This window comes from Synchiropus splendidus, chromosome 1 (assembly GCF_027744825.2).
Source record: "Synchiropus splendidus isolate RoL2022-P1 chromosome 1, RoL_Sspl_1.0, whole genome shotgun sequence".
Classification (NCBI taxonomy): Eukaryota; Metazoa; Chordata; class Actinopteri; order Syngnathiformes; family Callionymidae; genus Synchiropus; species Synchiropus splendidus.
The window spans coordinates 62585049-62604583 of NC_071334.1; the positions used below are offsets into that span (position 1 = coordinate 62585049).

At 42.7% G+C, this 19535-nt stretch overlaps 2 protein-coding genes across 3 annotated transcripts; one reads left to right on the plus strand and one right to left on the minus strand.

The window, feature by feature from the left end:
- spp1 (secreted phosphoprotein 1) lies at positions 1-5428 on the plus strand. Of its 2 annotated transcripts, none has more exons than XM_053851952.1 (8): positions 1-189; positions 1373-1453; positions 1527-1571; positions 2587-2655; positions 3284-3328; positions 3407-3523; positions 3598-3954; positions 4776-5428. In XM_053851952.1, exons 2-8 carry the CDS (start codon positions 1400-1402, stop codon positions 5118-5120), a joined length of 1032 nt encoding a protein of 343 aa, XP_053707927.1. In that variant the 5' UTR covers positions 1-189; positions 1373-1399; the 3' UTR covers positions 5121-5428. The 2 variants fall into 2 exon arrangements, with proteins under 2 accessions (XP_053707927.1, XP_053707935.1); XM_053851960.1 differs by having other exon boundaries at positions 3598-3948.
- Positions 5429-15843: 10415 nt separating this feature from the next.
- On the minus strand, positions 15844-17037 carry LOC128766976 (5-hydroxytryptamine receptor 1A-beta-like). The gene has a single exon (XM_053878664.1). The coding sequence runs from the start codon at positions 17035-17037 to the stop codon at positions 15844-15846; it is 1194 nt and encodes a 397-aa protein (XP_053734639.1).
- Between the last annotated feature and the right edge of the window lie 2498 nt (positions 17038-19535).

Below are 19535 nucleotides of genomic sequence, written 5' to 3' on the forward strand. Positions count from 1 at the left end.
ACCACAAAAAGACTGGAGTAGAGGAGAAAAGTTTGACCACAATGTGGTTAACCTAATGGCATTGGCTGCTCTGTTGTGATTGGCTGGAGACACAAACTCGAGGCTTTATAAAGCAACTTGGGCGACAGTCTCAACATCTGAACAAAGAAGAAGAGGAAGATTTACGTCTGCTTTTGCTTCATCAATAAGGTCAGTGCTTCTCTCTTTTATTTAAGTAGAACTAACCGATTCTGAAATAAAGTGTATGAGAAAGCAAACCTCTACCTCTGATTCTGTGCCTTGAAGATGAATTTGACACATTATTTTCATACATGTTTGTCACACTTAAACACATCACATCCTTGAAATGGACAACACTGATGTGTTTAGCATGTCTTCATGAAACAGGACTTGCATTTAATCGCTGTTAGGGTTGTAATGTCATTGTTAATTGGGCTTTTGATGACTCATCCGAGACTTGTTTGTGAGAAATATTCGATTATTAAGTATTTACATCAATCACACCTGCTGCTTTAAATGGTATTCATGTTGATCTGATGAACCACAGACCATTTTCCTCAGAGACACATGAGACAAACACCAGGGGTTCGTCCTCACAGAGAGAATATCTCCTGTGAGTCACACAGACATCATCATGAATTATTGTCCTGGACATTTCCTCCAACTAAACAACCATGTCTGCATCGATTCTGTGGTGCTCATGGTCAACGTCTCTCCCCAGTGGAGACGGCATCATGGGTGGTCAAGGCTCACACAGATGGAGCACAGGCGGGTGGGGCCCTCATCTTCTGTGGACCACGATGCAAAAATAGGTTTACTGATGGGTCAGGATCCACATACTGAGTGTTCAAACCAGGAACACCTCTGAAAGCTGGAACTGAGCTCTTTAAAGACTGCGAGACATTTGGCAGAAAATGTACCTCATCAAACAAACAACTTAGGTCTAGATTGTAGTCATATGTGGCATATAAATGTTTAGCAAGTTGAATAATGCTGATTCACTTCTCTCCACTGTACATCTTCAATGTACTCGCTGAATTCCTCCACACAGCATACCAACTTTTTTTTTTTTTAATTTATAAGCTCAACTAACCGTCGGTTTCACTTGTACGCATTTAAATCATACAGAAGAGGATTTAAAAATACATACATTGTTAAATATACAGTCTCTTTAAAGACTGTGATTTGCTATGTAATGACAGAGAGGGCATGGCAGCCATGTTGTTTTGGGTTCAGCAGCCTCCCTTGGGCGTTCCGCTTCATCCACTTTCCTTTATAAATAGTTCTTTTTCAGTCTGATTGAATTTCCTGTCAGTGTTGTGATTCCATGCTTTCTTATTGGCAGCAGTTTTAACCCCAACTCTTCCCTCAGTGTATCCAGACACACAACTGTGACGCCATGAAAGTGCTTGTGGTTTTCGTTCTGCTCTTTGGCGTGGCTCTCAGTCGACCGGTGAGCCTGTCGCCTCCTTAAAACAGACCGAGCATCCGCGCTAGTTTGTGACTGCTTGTTTTGTATCTCGCAGGCCAGATCATTCTCCAACAGCGATTCAGACAGTTCAGAGGAAGTGGTAAGTTTGGGGGTGTTCGGACAGACCAGATCTGATGTGAAGAAGCCTCACACTATTTCATTATTACGTTTTACATCACAGCAAGACAGACAATGTAGTGGAAAATGAAAACAAAGATAACATATATAAAAGCTCTTGCATTACATTTACCATGTGCAGCATGTTTTAAAACAAATAATTCTTCCTTGTACTCTTCTCTTCTTACTAGGTGGTAATTCCGACTCTTCCATGCTTACTTCTATGATTTTTCTCTGAATCATTCTTTCAAACAACGGATGTGGGCTGCAGTGCAACGCGCATGCGCACACAACACTCCTATCGTCAAAGCCGAAAGCAACGAGAAAAATAAATGCGCGATTGAGGATAACGTTTACTAGTGTGATGCGCGACCATCGTCGGTTTTGGATCCGAAATTGGCGAGTCAATATCGGTCTGGCGTGAATTTTTTTTTGTTCTAATTTATTTGTCCACGTATAAAAGTTGTTATATGCCGTACATGATTTGAAATTGTAAAAAAAACTTGTTATTGAATACTGGGAAAATAGGTTGACAGGTATGTTACTGGAACAGCAAAATACTCAACAGAAATCTTAGCAGCCTCCTGTCAACATTTAACATCCGAAAGCTCGGAAACACAATAAAGATCTCAGCATGGTCAGTGTCGGCTCAGGGGCCCAAGTCAGCCCTATGCCATCATTTATCTATCCCCAGGAGTTTGAAATTCTTCTCTTTTATTTTTATTTATGTTATTCACTGACCAATTTTAAATAAACGTTAACTTCATCAATCTCTGCATCATGTACTGGAAGAAGAACTAACTGAGATGTACGCAATGTGTCATCTAAGAAGACAAGTGATACAATGGTTACACAAATGCCATATAACTTGTTGTGTCACACGTTTGCAATGTATGAGAGGATGGAAATGAAAATTCATAATGATCATGGAGGGTGAAATCTGGTGTAATCTGGATGAAATGTCAACACGTGGTCTTGAGGTTATATTTTGTCCTCAGATGAGACGACCAACATCTTCCCTCAGGAAAGGGACATTAATCCCTCAAACTCGTGGCGCTCTAGTGCAGGTATGTGTTCCCTTTTACTCTTATTAAAAAGAAATAAAGTGAGTCAACGAAGTATAATCATTATTTTTATTATTGTTATTATTACCGTTGTTATTATCATCATCATCATTGTAGTCGTAGCACCAGCAGTCCTGGACAGAAACAAATGAGGAAATTTGAAATCTGCACTATGTCATCCCATTTTAAACCAACCCTGAAATATCCTCTGACATACCTTTATCTGTTTTGGACTGTACTGTGTGTACACACAAACAAATGCTAGGCCCCTGTCACCTAACCTCATAACCAGCTTGATATGTGGCAGTTTCACTTGCTAGACTAGTCAAGCTTACATCACTTACTTACACGTTCACTTTACTTGTATAAGAGTTTATGTTGACTTCCTTATCTGAACTGTGAAGCCAAGGTTACTTGACAAATATGAGACGACAAGTTCCCAACTATATTTTAAGTAGAATCACGTTTGTGAAATATTTAAATTTAGGCCTCAGACTGTCGATGAGTGGCACACTAAATCAATCACCTAAAATTCAGGATAATTAAATGTCACTGATGAATCAATTGATGAAAACTGACATGCCTCACACATTTTTATTCATGACTTACTTTGTCATCTATGATTCCACAGACATTCAGAGCGGGTGCCGACTCGGACGAGAGCACAGAGGACGATGTAAGACCTACTTGATCCGACGTCTTGACTTATGCCAACTTCCTTGCCGTGTGTTTTACTCTGTGGGTGTCATGGCAGCAGCAACAAGAGGCAGCTGCTGATGATTCAACCGATGGAAACGCTAACACAAATGCACCCTCAGAGACTGATAGTGAAGACAGTGAGGACGACGACGATACAGAAGAAGAAGAGAGTGTGAGTGAAGAGAAAAAAAAAGTTTGGATGATACAAGACAATCCTAAACTCATGTTTCCAACCTTTTCCTTAAGGAGGAAGCAGAGGAGGAGGAGGAGGAGGACTCCAGCAATAGCTCAGAATCTGGCGAGTCCACCACCGATTCTCCAGCGACCCCTACTCCCATCATGGTCACGGAGGAGCCCCTTGCTGAGACTACCATCGAGCCCATCATGCCCACGATCATTACTGACCCAGATCAGGGGCGCGGAGACAGTCTGGGAGGTTACCCAAGTGACTACAAGTCCATTGTCTACGCAGAAGACAAGTCCTACAACAAGAACCCATCTCCTTACAAATCGTATGAGTACGTGGAGGAGGGCAAGAAGTCGGCCTACGACATGACGCACGGCAATGAGGTGGAGAAGTCCATGATGGTGTATAAGGTACAGGTCAGTGTGACTGTCTCCCACTGTGTTTAGTTGATGGTTATAAAGATAGACACATCACATCACATCACAGTGACTAAGGCAGAGGTGGGTGGCCTCCCCTCTCAACCCTCCACACAGCTACTGACCATAGCAAAACAAAAGTTGCCAGCCGTCCTGAGGCAGTCCTGCTCAAACTTAGGCAAAAAGAGAACACACTTGGAACTACATCTATCCTGTGTCATGTTCTGAATAACAGTGAAATATAACAATCTTGTTCAGCAACATTATTACACAATTAATTTCAGTAATAATAGGCTCATTAAGGGATAGAATGTGGCCCATTTGCAGGATGCAGTTGGGCAACCCGCCACTAGGTCTTCAATTATAGCATGTGTAAGAGCTGGGCGGTCAATTGATCTCACTGTATAATTGTGGAACATTTCTTGAAGATTTTGATAATTGGTCGTCACAAGTCATGAAAAATAATAGAGATCATTAAATATGGGAAAAAACAAACTCTTATGGATGATAGAATGTGCAAAATAAAGTAGTCCACACTGGGACACCAGGATCTCTGATATTATATATCATATCAGCATACTCAGAGATTGAAAGGTTAAAAGTGGAATCTGAGACACTGGTGTCATGTTTGTTCAGGGAACAAAAAAAAGAATCATAATTCAAAATGGTTGTTATTGTTCTTGTATTATGAATTACTTGTATCGGTATCGACATGTACTTGTAAAATATGTCCAAACCAAAGACCAAACTGCTTTATTTGTTTTGAATTTATTTCACAGTTAAAAAAAAGAGGTTGACCAGCATCTGCATTTGTTTTCTAGGCTGTGCAGGTCCACCCTGACTACCTGGAGGAAGACACAAGCACTCCAGAGGTGGACAGTCAGAGTCTGGACAACTCTGTTGGAACCCCAGAGGAGCTGGAACCCCGCCAGGCCTCACTCCCAGCAGAAGCGGAGGAGGCGACCGCCAGCAGCGACAGCGGCAGCTCAAGCACACCAGAAGAAGAGGAGGACAGTGCCAGTGCCAGCCAGGACGATGAGGACGACGAGAGCCAGAGCAACGAAGAGTCTGAGCAATCGGACGAAAGCGACGAGAGCGAGTCGGACGAGCAGGGAATAGGACCCGACACCTCCACCGACATGCCCGTCGTCATCACAGCCAAATAAACAAAGACTCAACACGTAGCACGGGACCTGCGCACCTCTGTTCTGCTGATTTAAAAAGTTATTCAAGTTTGAAAAAGATTGTATTTATATAAACAATAAGATCACATGGTTCAGTCAACATTGTTTTCAAGGCTGTCAACAGGGGAACAGACTCACTTCGGCTCCATCTCTGTCAGTAAAGCACAAGCTCCAGTCAGAGACTGACATTCAGCTCTTCCAAGCAAACGTATTTTTCAAGTCAGAGCTATGGCGTCAGATTATATACACATCCATTTTGTTTGCACATTTCCCCAATTGTTAACGTGATTGTGAGAGTACATAGCATTTTGAAACAATAAAACTATCTTTTACATAAAACCTGCTTGTTCATGAATCGACTGATGCGTTGTCTCTTCAGCTTCTATAATACACTTCAAGGTAAATCTTTACATACAGTCACACGGTCCCAGTATTCAGTGACATGGAAGGGTCGAGCGTATCCAAGATAATTTGATTGTTCAGCTGGTCATCGACGTGGTGAAGTGACCATCACGGATGGGAAGCATCTGTTTGGCTTCTAGTTTGATATTGAAACAAACAGATTTTGTCCCGGAACATTTCATGACCTCTTGTGCAGCATTATATTGAATGTGGCGGGAGGACATCGCCGCTGTTCCTTTTTCCATTTCGCAAACACTTGTCGCTCTTATCGGCGGGCGAATGAATGCTAAAAAGACGGAATAACAGACACTCGCAGGAACAAGGGTCATCATAGGTCGTACTGTAAGTGTTTCGACTCAATCAGAGAAGACACGGATGCAATCTCAGGACTGATGAGACACCCTCTTGAGTGTCCATCTTCCTTCTTCATCTGATTGCAGCTAATAGCAGCAGTGGCTGAGAAGACTGATATCGCTAAGATGTTCACGACTCTTCTACTGTGATGAGGTCAGAACAATAAAATCTCTGTCAAATCCTCTGTGACAATGCGGTCAACTTTTCTGCGTGTCAAATGTTTTCAGGTGGAAGCAGCTTGACGCATGATACCTGAAAACAGCACAATATGAATGTTTTTTCAGAGGCTTGTAGATTTGCTGGATATTGGTCAGAAGGGATCAGACAAAAATAAAATATTTTTATATTTTTAGCCACTTGTCAGTAGCTAAAGATTTTCACAAATTAAAAGAGATTTTCTACAGGACTTTCCATTGAGCACGGTTGCACTTTGGCCGTGGTACGAGTCTCAGGATTTTTTCAATGAAGGAAAGTGTGCTGTGGCTTAAAACAGGTTGAAAAACTCTCATCTTAAACTGTGTGCGTGCATGCTCGAGTCAGAGGAGTTTCCTCAAATAAGAAGCCCCTCACTGGGGCAGTTTCCTGTAACTATGGTGATAGGAAGTGAGTGCAGGAAGCCCTCACTTTTCCTCCCATATTTGTGACTCAGACCACTGCATTCTGGTCCTGGAAAGTCAAACTGTAAGCTTTTTCCATGAGGTTGTTAATGCTTTAGAGAGAGGAACCTTGTCTTCCAGAAACAATCGAATTGCTAGTAAGTAAACATAACTCTCAATCAAAATTTCTATGTTGTGATTTTCTTTGATGTGTGAAAACTTCATTTTCACTCTTCAGCTAAAGGATTCTGGACGTATGTGTGGTGTGAGGAGGTCGGCAGAAGCCAAAGTCGATGTGCCATTGTTTGTTTAATAGATCTACACTGATCTTTCCTGTAGCAGCGTTTGAACTCTTACTGAATGTCATTATGTTTTCGTAACATTCATGTCTGCTCTTTTGAGCAATTCAAATTCTAGTTTTTCCGAATCCAATATTATGTGTCATTATAGGTCCTTGTTTAATTAACCCGCTGTTTCTCCATTCTAAGCTGTCTACTGTCACCACCGATCATCTCCTCACCCAGTCAGCCCACAGATGCAAACCTACTCAAGTGCACTCGGCTCTTGTTGATGTTTGACCTGCAGTCCTCCAACCTTCGGTTCTAACTCGACATCATCATCAGCAGGGCCATTTATCCACATCCCTATCAAAGCGGGGGATGAATACTGGTGGACACTTTGCAACACCAACCCCCCCAAAGACATGCAGCCCCTTGGCACCACCCGGCTCCGACTGGAGTTTGGATATACGGATACTGATGCTTCTGGTGATGTTGGCGGGATTTGTTTTCCTGCTGCTGCTCTACAGACTCTTACAGCTGAGACACAGGTGAAGATCTTTCCACACATTTTAAACAAAGCAGCTGGGATAGGCTCATCGTTCAATGTGTTGAAAGGCTGGGTCAAGAATAATATAAACAGTTTATATTCTTTTAAAGCAACCACAATGTCCTTTTGGAGTGACAACCTATTGAATTTTCTTCTGCAGGTTGAGCTTGATGAGCGCAAGGAATGCGCTGGAGTACCACAGCTGTTACCGCTCTGCCACCTACACGCCCAAACACCCCATGTCTGGTGATCACCACGCAGACAAGAAAAGGACTTTGGATCAAATTGTACCCGCTGTCCAAAGCGACATGGTACCTCTGCTGCCTTCTTCTCCAGTAAATCCACCACCACCCCTACCACCGCCACCCCTGCACCCTCCTCACCTGACTGTGCCTGCTGTCCACTCCCCCACTCTGAGCCCTCACCTGTCATGGAGACCTCGCTCAGACGTGGAAATTTACTCTCAGGTTGGAGCTTTCAGGTCGTCCAGCCAATCGAGGGTCATTTGGTTTGAGCATGCGTCTCTTTGACTTCATTTTGTGCGCATTCATTCACAGTTGAAAACAACCAACCATCATGGATTGACTAATTCACAAGTTTGTCAGAAAATAAAGGTGGTGACATGGCACATTAATGAGATTCAATGAAGAAGATGCTGATGTTAAACTGCAGTGATGTGGTCACAGCTTCAGTTCACTTCTCTCCACCACCAGCGGCTACTTGCAATCCAATGACCGAGGGTTTTATCTGGTGTCTTATGTGGAAGTGTATTATCCAGCAGCTATGGGAAATCCACTCAGCCTTATTTGTTTTGTTAACAGTGCAGAGTTTATGGTTGTAGATGGTGATAACACTCTGATAAGGAAAACAGAAAGCTTTTAGCTGAGCACAAGTGTGTGGTCAGACATCATTGTTCACCCAGTCATGAACAAACAGGAGCAAAGACTGAAAGATCTCGGTTACATGGAGAGAATAGCTCAACTAAGACAGTGGCTCGATTAAGTCACTGAGTCCGATTGCATCATGTTCTCTCAAAAGAAAATCAAACTATGTGTAGTTCACCTTCGTAATGAAGGGTGCCGATGTGACCTTTTCACTCCTTCCGGTTTCTGTGACTGATCAGAAAGAAGAGTCGAAACTGATAGGTATCGAGGAGCTGTTTTAGACTGATATTGAACTATGTAGATCGTACTGCCTGATACACTAGTTTAAATTTGGAGGATGGTTCTGTCCAAGAACAAGAAAACAAATAAGTTGGTGATAATGTACAAAACTATACAAGATGGAGAGGTACTTACGTATGTTATTTGAGTCCCTTGGTATTTGAGTGCATTGTGCAGGATAGCACAGTTCGGCTCTGATGTCATCACCGACGCTGCCATCGAAATCTCAAGAGAGCCACAAGAGCAGGGGGCGGGCTCCAGGCATGCTGGTGCCCAGTCACCTTCAGTGTTAAATGTTGACTATTGTTATAATAATAATAATGAAAAACTCAATTCACAAACTTGTGCAAAATAATGGCGTGCACGAGTGCTTGCCAATAAACCAACAACTTTTTCCGGACCACGTCAGGCAGACGGGCCAGATCAGGCAGTGGCAGGCGCCCTGCAGTTGCTTCTGAACAAAGGCTCGACTTCCGCTGGGATGGAGTGGATTGCCACCGGATTGGCTCTAGAATTCTACAACAAGCGGACATTTTACATTCATCAGTCTCAAACTCAGAAACTCCGAGTTTCAAACTTAGAAGTTACCATGTTCTTCTTCATATTAGGACTATCACACAACAACAGGAGTTAAAACGGCTCATAAGGTAGAAAGATATAGTGCAACTTCATTCAACAGATCATTTAAAGAAATGGCAACTGCTAGTCCTTCAATACACTGGAGCTTCCAAGTAAGCTATTTTGATGGGGACATGGAATGTGTGTTGCTTCCTATAAACCTGAAGTGATTTTATGTCCAATATCAAAACAATTGCCATTTTTCATGTGCACATTAAAAGTGCACAAAACACATTGTGGGTATCAACAGTGGTACCAGCAACATTTATTAAATTATAATATTTTGTTAAATTATATTTCTTTAAATACAAAGAAACACACCTGAATTGCGTAAAAGCTGATAATTAACATGTAGAGTCTAGTGAAGCCCATTTCCGTGTGCTTTTTTTTTTTTAAATTCTCAGTTGAATTGAAGTTGCAATTTACCTTATTACCACTTGGGTGAGCTGTTTAATTCCTTCACCTCATCTGTCTGGAGATAGAGGTGGATGATATGATGACAATAAATCATGAACGAACATGTTCGATCTACCAACGTGAGGAGATCACATGGCATCGCTCACATTCTTCTATACACTATAGAGCTATGCGGATGCGTTGATTTGTCAGTCATTCACAGCTGCGCTTGGTGCTCACCTTCCCACACACTCACAGCAAAAAAAATAAAATGCAGACCCAAAGAAATGTGGTCCAAAATGTGAAGAGAGAAATAATAATTATATAGTTATGAAGTTCAGGCAAAGAATGTAAAAGATTTGTCTGGAAACTCCCCAAACTAGAATAATGAAGTTATTTGGCCTAAATTGTCAGAAACTTGCAAGTTATTCACATATAATTTGCCATATTGCTCACCCCTTTCTGGAGACACACAGACACATTTTCTGCTTTTTGCTTCTGCAAATGACATGCCAAAATAGCCGAGTGTTGCTAGGTAGCTAAAGAGTTTCATAAATTAAAAGGGATTTTCTACAGGACTTTGGATTTGGCACGATCGTGCTTTGGCCGAGGTTCCTTTGGTGGTTATGAGCCTCTGGATTTTTTCAATGAACCATGTGTGACGTGGCTTGAAACACACTAGCACGCTCCTTGCATTACGGTGAGCTCAGTGAGAGGCTTACACCGACTCAGGTTTACATGCATCGGCAGAAGTCCGTGACTTCACTTGAGGAGCCATGATTGTGATGGTCATCTATGTCGCATAGACGTCAGCAGGGGAATCTGAGGTGCAGCTTACAAAAGAAAAACAGACAAGTAAGAAGAATGGACATATTTGTTATCCCACTTTTGTGATTAAAAGCAACACAGACCGCTGTCATGTCCGGAGGTGTAGGCACTGAGATAATCTGGTCCTGTCCTGTGTGCATCAACGCATTATACACTCCACCTGGCTCCATTGTTTTTGTCCACATCTTCAAGTACAATGCTTTCAAGGGTGTATGGTTGAAACTGTCTGGAGCCTGCTATCGCCCATAGGTGGAAATCAGAACCGCGTACATTAGCAGAACAGCTTCAAAATGAAGAAAACACCTAGAAAAAAGGCCAGGTATGGCAGCTATACATTGGTGCGCCTGGATAGCAACAAAGTCAAGGACATTCACCTGGTTCAGGTAAGATAGGAATATTTGCAAAGACTATCAGATTATGTCTTGATATTATTTATTTTTTTCCAGAGCAACAAGGTCAGAGATAGTGTTTATATGGAGAATGAGGGACTGAAAAGGTATTAGGACTTCCAGACTGTGGACGACATTGTGACTGATCGGTACACATAAGTACAACAGCAACACCGTGCAGTATCTGGCACCTGGAGCAGGGTCACAACTCTCACATTTACTTCTCAAACAACCTGGTGAGACGATGTACACCTGTCACTGTTTTTTGACTCCATCTTGCAGGTTTGTCCAAGAAGCTGGAGAGACTTCATCCATCCTTCTGTCTGTCTATAACACAAGAACAACCCTGATATTTCCTACACGTAGCTGCAACTGTGATTATCATGATGTTACTTTATATGCCTGGTGAAGAATGAAATTTGACAGAAGAAATTCTTTCATGATTCAAAATAATGCACACTTAACGTGGTAAAAATCCTATGAATACACCAGGCTGATCACAAAGCACAGCACACAGTGGAATGACGCCCGGATATATCAAACAATAGCTCAACAGCATCATCTTTGACTCTTTGATTTGAGAAGAAAATCAACGCGCTCTTGTTTCCACTCTATGTCGAAGACCACCATCGTCAGCACGAAAGATGTTCTGGAGTGTCCAAGGATTCTGACAGTTCCGCTCAAACCCAGGGTGTTCTGTAATGCAGTTGAGTCGGCCTGGAACAGGACCAATCCACTGTATGCCTAAAATGAAAATGAACACAACATGTTACACACAATTCATACTTTAATCACAGGAGGATAAACTTCACAAATTAATGACATTGAATTGACTGGATTATATTGAGCTACATGTGTTTTTTAATTTATTTAAGTAATTCCCTCATGTCAAGTGACAGAGCAACGGCAGAGGGTCTCTCTACATTCAAACGGAGCTTTCGAAAAGCATTTCACCTTATCGATTTCTCTGCAGCAGACATTTGCTGGCATCATGATGCAATTTCCACACAGGTGCCTCATACACGCACACACAGACACACACACAGTGAAGTGGGAAATGCCTGTTTGAAGCATGTTTAAAACATGAAGGTGATGTACTCTATAGATCATTTGCTGGTCAAGATCCAGCTTGGTCAAGACCCATGTTTATGTTGCGAAACAGGTTATAGTAAATTAGTATTCAGTGTCATGGTTCTTTCTCAAGGCAATCTCCCAGGTATGACCTCCTGGTCTACACACACACACACACACACACACACACACACACACACACACACACACACACACACACACACACACACACATATACTTCTAATGTCTTCTATATATATATATAGAGAGAGAGAGAGAGAGACATTAGAAGTGTCATGACGCTGGCCTGTAGTGCTTTCAGTAGTCAATGACTTTATTTTTAATCTTCAGTGAAAGGTCCCGGTCCTGCCCTGTGTGTATCAGCGCATTGTACAATGTACTTGAATCTAGAAGTTCGCGTCCAGTTCTTCAAGTACAATGCTGTCAGGGTGCATGGTTGAAACTGTCCGGAGCCTGCCATCGTCCGTAAGTGGAAATCAGAACCGCGGACTGTATATGTATATGTACTGTACTACTTATACTTATAAGTGTTTTTATGGTGGAGGCTGTGGGGACCTGAATAATCTGAAAGATTTAACAATTCTCTCGTAATTATTTTTTAAGTACTTTACAGTACTGTGTTCAGACATTTAAAAATATGCTATTTTGTTGTTAATGCTAACTCAGAGTACGCTGTTGTGTGCAACCGGTGTGTGGCAACATGTGGTTGAACCTGACTGTTCCAGCCTGTCCAACTCAAGAAAGAAAAAAAAACCCAAAAGGAACAAAGTTGCCAAAAAAACGGATGAGGTTTGTTTTTTTTTTTAAGTGGGCAACATACAGAACAGCCGTTCCTGAACATTATGGGTCACACCCATGACTGGTGAGCTTCCTGTCACTTGGACCAAGGACGATCAAACAGAGAATAGTAAATGACAGGTGTAACACCAGCCCTTGTTCAGCAGTTATTTTCCACTTCTAGTACAAAGACGGAGAATTGAGCTTTGATGACAACCAACACAATAGAGGCTAACAATCAGAAGAGCCAAGAATATGTCACAATCGCCATTACGACTCAATGGAGTGAACACTTTCACAATGTTGAGCACTTCCACTTCAGCAGCCCCTCACATTTGTCAGAGTATATAATGTATATAGTTTAAATCCCACCTCTGCTTCAGGACGTGGCACAGACTGCAATTACTCTACATAAATGCTCAATCACTTGAGGATTTCACATTAAGTCCATTCCCTTTGTTAAACGCTGCTCAACTGGCTTAGTGCTTTGGATTTTAAAAAAAAACTGCCATATTTATATATCTATATGAATGAGTTTTAAATAAAGGAATGTGATTGTATTCTCCCCATTTCAATGCTTACTTTGTTGACGTCCTTGTGACACTGTGTGTTTGTAACAGAAAATGTTGTCTCAGAGATGATATGTCATGTTTGATATTTCTGAAAGAAAGAAAAACTCAGGAAGTAGAGAACACACCTGTGTATTGTGTGATGATGTGAGCAGCTGCAGTCCTCTCACTCACATCCATATCCCTGTGCATAGCCTGCCTTTCATCACATAATTACTCCGTCTACTCCAGGAGTTAATGCCCCGCCCCTCCATATGTAGCTATGGTGACTCCAGCATCCACCTGTGGCTCTCCCTGCCTTCTTGAGTTGAGTGTATATATTACGAGTACGTGTATAATGCAGTGCACGATTCTTGTGCACCATTTCCCCACACTTCTGCCAAACTTGTGTAAATAACCTTTCGGTCCGTGGCAGGTTATATGAGACGCTATTGTGTGTGGATCTTAGGTGCAGTAAACACTTCAGAATATCGGTCAGGACTATAGCAAAAATGATATTTTACTTATGATTATATGAATCAAGTTATCTTGTGCTACTGCATGAACTGCTTTGTCTGATGAAAGATTGAATCCAACTGTGATATTGGGTAAGGTAACCTCAATTTGACCAAGTATGCGCAGAAGAAGGTGTGGGAGTAAAAGAGTGAGTTACGAAAGGAAGGAACCACCTGGTATGAGGACCAAGGAGGAATCGATGAGCCATTTAGCCACAGGACTAGGGATGCTCCGATCGATCGATTCAGCGTGATCGATGAATGCCCATCACTACCTGTCACAACAACTGATCACGTGTGACAGCCGGCGCTCTGATGAAGCCCCGCTTGTTGTGATGCATCCGCTCCTCCCAACTCGCTGCTCCCTAAGCAGTGGCATATCTGCTGTGGTTACTCTCTCAAGCCGTCATGTAAAGTTTGCATCCAGCACATGCACAGGAATATGCAGTGCAGGGAAGCGCCTTCAAATCAAACACGCCATTTAAAGCGCCAGCACTTGATGGAGCACGGAGAGTTTTCTGGCCTCATGAAAGTGAGACTGCTGGTTCCTGAGCAGCTGGGTGTTAGTGCAGCCAGTCAGTCCGAATGTGACATTCCAAATGATAAGAAATAATTAATTATTACTTTCACCAAGGTAGATGACCAGCCTTTCCTCACCACGTTCACCAAGGTGTTTCCATTATTTTGTCCAACCCCTGTATATCAGCCTCATGTTCATAAAAACCAGCCTCAGAGGGGCTCGTAAGCCCACGGACAGGACTTGGCTGCAGGTGAGGAAGAAACCTCCTGGGTCTCTGAGTGGAAAAAAGGAGCAGAGTAGTGGGAGGCAAGGGGGTTCATACAGAGGTGGGTGGTGCCTTCCTTGGCTGGGAGCCAAGATGCCTCGAGATGGATTAACCAATAGCAAAGGTGTTGAGGGCGGAGAACATGACATCGAACAAGAATGGACTTCACTACCAACTGCCTGCCACTAACTAGCGGCTAACTGCTTATAATGATGTAAATTCCAGTGACCAAAGCGACTGACATGTGAATCCTTAACTGATGAATGAAGAAAATATTAACAGAAGTGTACACGCTTCATAAATCAACATAACTCATTACTGCAGAATCACTCAGCCGTTTCCTCCATTTGCAATGCATTCAAGGACCACGTCAGTGAGGGAATTCACAAGTGCAACAAGTAGTCTTTTAAAGGAACAATATGACCTTTTGCACACAGGTGATGTCAAACAAGATGTCAAAGGAAGATAAATAAGCTGGCTAGGATCCACTGTTGCATTGCAATGTAAGTACATTAGAATTAAAAGACTAAATAGACTAGTGTACATGACAGAACACTAGTAAATAAAACAACAACTCTTCACCACTTTATAATAATGACAAAGGAAAATTATCTTTTTGAAGCACTTATTCTGTAATTCTAATTGTGGCCATTTTAAGCACATGAATCTATTTTAAATAAGCATCACACCAATACAACCAAAACAACCAATTAGTCTTGCTCTACAGCAAAATATCAACTTACAGAAATTCTGTCAACAGAGAGCTGATGCGTCGATATTTGTTCACTGGAAAACATCCGTAGGCTGGAAGTGACGTCATGAAGAAGCAAGACTGACCTAACGCAATGGTGAGCGAATCCGAACATGTGTTCCTGGAAAGCGGTTAATTATATATTATAGAAAATTAATGAAGATTGTGTAAATAAATGGTTTATTAGATTGATAAAACAAGCGAAAATATAGGAGAATAAAGAGGAAATTATGTCTCAACTATAATTACCTATAAGCTATATTAAATATTAAAATATTCGTTGAATCATTTATTTATGATAACAATAAATAACTATTACATGGTTAAATTCTACATATATTACATTTACATTACATTCATCAAATATAATATTTACATCTAGATGCAGGTCTTCATGTAAACAACCATTGTTGATACATAAAATATATTATAGAAAAAAAGGGTTTAAGCGCGCAGCACTTGTTGATTTAAATACATTTATTATGCACACTGGTAATTATTTTTGACACTTTCAACTATAATCCATTCTCGACCTTGCAAATTTAATTTAAACACATTTTAATAGACATAAAAACGACTATGTTATGAGGAAAACACATGACTCCTAACAGCACCACAAAAATACGAAAACAACCACGGTACAAAAATAGAACTGTCAAATGTTTAAGTCGCGCGGTAGTGACACTTGAGGATCTTTTTAATGGCGCACTGAAAGTCTTTGTTGAAATAAGCGTAGATGATCGGGTTGAGGAGCGAGTTCGAATAGCCCAACCAGTTGATGACGTCCCGCAGCCAGCGGGGCATGAAGCACGACTGCTGGCAGAAGGGCATCACCAGAGCGACGATAAAGAAGGGCAGCCAACAGAGGACGAAGGTGCCCATAATGACGCCCAGAGTTTTCACAGCTTTGCGCTCCCGGGACAGCGCGATCTTGCTCCTCTCGGCGGCTCGAGCATGTCTGCTCTCGAACAGCGGCACCGAGCTGCTGTGGACCGACGGGTTTCCGCTGGACGCGTTGTTGACCTCAATGATCTCCACAGACGCTCCATCCACCGCTGATTTGAACACGGGCACGTGTTCCGGCTCCTCGCTCCTCTTCCAGCTCCTTGTCTTCTGTGCGTCTCCCTGCGTCCGCGTAGAAAGTCCCATACAGGCATCGGACACCTTGCTGTCAGATTTAGGTACCGTGTTCCGGATCCGAAAGCGGACAGCTCTGAATATCCGTCCGTACAACACCAGCATCAGCACCAGCGGGATGTAAAAGGCGCTTAAAGTGGAGATGATGGTGTACCACGGGTCCTGTCTGATCCGGCACTGCTGATGATTGGCTCTGTCCTCCGCCAGGCTTCCGGGTTGAAAGCGCATGATCAGCATCGGAGGAACCGAGATGAAGAACCCGACCAGCCAAGTAACTGCGATGAGGAGTGCAGCTCTCCTGGGAGTCCTTCTCCTCAGGTAGTCGACGGGCTCGGTGATGGCGCAGTGTCTGTCCAGGGCGATGGCGCACAGGTGGAGGATGGAGGAGGTGCAGCACAGAACATCCAGGGAAATGAAGATGTCACATGGAATCTGCCCAAGAGTCCATCGGTTTAGAACCTGATACAGTGCTGCCATGGGAAGGACCAGCACAGACACCATCAGGTCTGTCACTGCCAGGGAGCCGATCAAGTAGTTGGCTACGTTTTGGAGTGAGCGCTCCAAGGCAATGGCTGCCACCACACACGCGTTCCCAATGATGGAGAACAGGATGAGGGCGCTTAGCAGGAGAGACGTGACCACCTGGGAGCTCGCTTCCATGGTCTCAGCCTCAGAGCTTTGGTTGGAATTGGGCTCCAGGGCAGACCTGTTCCCAGCCATGGACGCACTGCTCACTGGTCTGAGAGTGAAATCCACATGGTGCGCAGCTGGACTCACACTAGTCAGCCTGAGTGAGCATGAGGGGGCCGGGAGGTTGGACATGAATGCGTCAGACGGCCTGAACACGTCAGGATGAGGCTATGGCAACATGAACCCATATTTTTACTTGATGGAGAATTCATTGAAGAAAATGCGTTCACTCACTGGTTATTGTTGTAACTCCGGTTCAACCACTGTCTTCAAGGATTTACCTCTCTAAGGTACATTTCAATTTTTTAAGTTTTATTCTATTTTTCTCTTGAGTTTTTGACTGTACAACCAAAGAAACTACATAAAAACAAAAGAAAAGCCCCACAACCAAAAAGCAGCTTTTACGTTTGCGCAGGGAAATTGGTCAAATCCTGGTGGATGAGTTCAATTGTCTTGTTTAATTCCCGAGTGTGACGACAGATGGAGGGTGAACTTGACTGTCAAAAGAGTGATTTAACACAGAAATTTCAGAAGGTATTGTACTGCCCTCTGCTGGTACCTTTGTAGCGCCGAATAAAAAAAATACGAATGAAAAGTGAGCCGAATGTCAACCCTCCCCAGTTGTACTATTTTGAGGGGGATACTCTTGTAAATAAACAGTTTCTGAAGAAAAAGATGTGAAATAAAAGAAGGTGAAAATGATCACTTCAAGGGAATGAAGGAAGTTGCTGTTATTGAGGAGGAAGATCAGATTGCAACACTAGTTTACCATCAAGCCATGCTACAATGATCACTCCATTGGGGACAAAGATGGACAATTTAACACTGCTGTTTGTTCAGCCAGCACTGATACTGTAAATGAAGAGCGATAGTGTTTGCAACCTGATATGATATGCAGTCTAATTTAAAGGCAGTTGGAAATAACACTCGCAGCTCATTTAGATGTTACAAATGTGGGAAAGATCAAACAAGGTCATGTAAGTTGGCTGTGCCAAAGCAGAAAAAAAGTAAATGAGAACCCACAAGGTCAAAAGCCTGATGTGTGAAGTTGAGCACTTTTGTAGTTCAAGAGACAAAGATGGAGGAGATGTCACAACAGGCTGAGCGGTCGATTGACTCTGGAGCATCAAAGCACATGGTATGTCACAAAGAACATCTTCAAGTCTATCAGCAGTTTCTGGCGCTACAGTCTGTGAGACTTGGTGCCGGCAGGACGTTGGAAGCCCTAAGACTTGGAAACTTGGAAAGCTGAAAATGACATTCAAATCCAGTGGAGTGAACACTGTCCCAATGTGTGATGCACTGTATGTTCCCAAGTTATCTGGGAATCTTTTCTCAGTAGTAGCTGCTACCATAAATGGAAAGGTAGTGCAGTTTAAAAATAGGTCGCTGCTACATTCGTAAAAAAACTGTTTTCTTGGGATGAGAAAACAAAGAGATCTGATGGATGGTTGAAGCTGGACGTTGAGGGAAGTTCATCATTTGTCATGGTGCATCAAGTGCAACAGTGGCAGCTGGTCCGTGGCATCAGTGCCTTCCTTGGTCACACCAGCAAGCTGAAGCACCTGAAAAATCTAGATTGAAGCATCTGACTTGGAATATGAGTCATTGCTGGAAATATGTCATGGGATTTGGCCAAAGGTTGCAAGGCCATGGGATCAAGGTAGGTCTTCAAAGTGAAGCATGACAGTGATGGCCTTTTTCAATTCAGTTCGTACATTGTTTGCCTATGTTGTCCAAACCCGCCTCCTAACTGGATACCTGGAAGAGGAAATATACATGGAGCAACCAGAGGGAAGTGGTAAACCAGGACAGGAACATCTAGTGTTTAAACTGAATAAATGAATATATGGACTAAAGCGACATCTCCTCACTGCTGGAGCAAGGCTTTCACAGCATTCATGAAGGCTTTACTCAGAGCACTTCAGATCCATGAGTGTTTGTTAGATCTTGACAGGAGCTGAAGATACTAGCAGTGTATGTTGATGATCTAATTTTGATCACAGAATCAAAGGAAAGCATGGCTGAGCTAAAAGAAACACTGAAGACACACTTCCAGATGACTTCAAGACATGGGTGAGTTGTCCTATATTGGGGACATCTCTGTTGTACAAGACAAAGTAAACAACTGTGTACTTCTTCCTCAGAAGCATTACATCGAAACCATTCTCCAGAAGTATGGAGTGGACAACGTGAATCTCCTTTTGACACCTGCAGATGCAAATGTGAAGTTGAAAAAAGATGGTGGCGTCAGTAAATCAGTGAATCCGAATACATGCCAGTCTATGGTAGGTAGCAGTACAAGCAGTGAGTGTAGCATCAAAGTACAACACAAATCCAAATGCTGCACATTCGTGAAGAGGACTCTTTGATACTTAAAGACGTCTGTGAATCTTGCCCTCAAGTACTGTATGAGAGGTCAAGGTCAGGAACTTTGATTGGACTTTCAGATGCCCAACAACAGGGAACATGCTCGTACCGAGTGGAGGAGCAGTGAGTTGGCTCAGTAAGAAACAGCAACAGCAGAA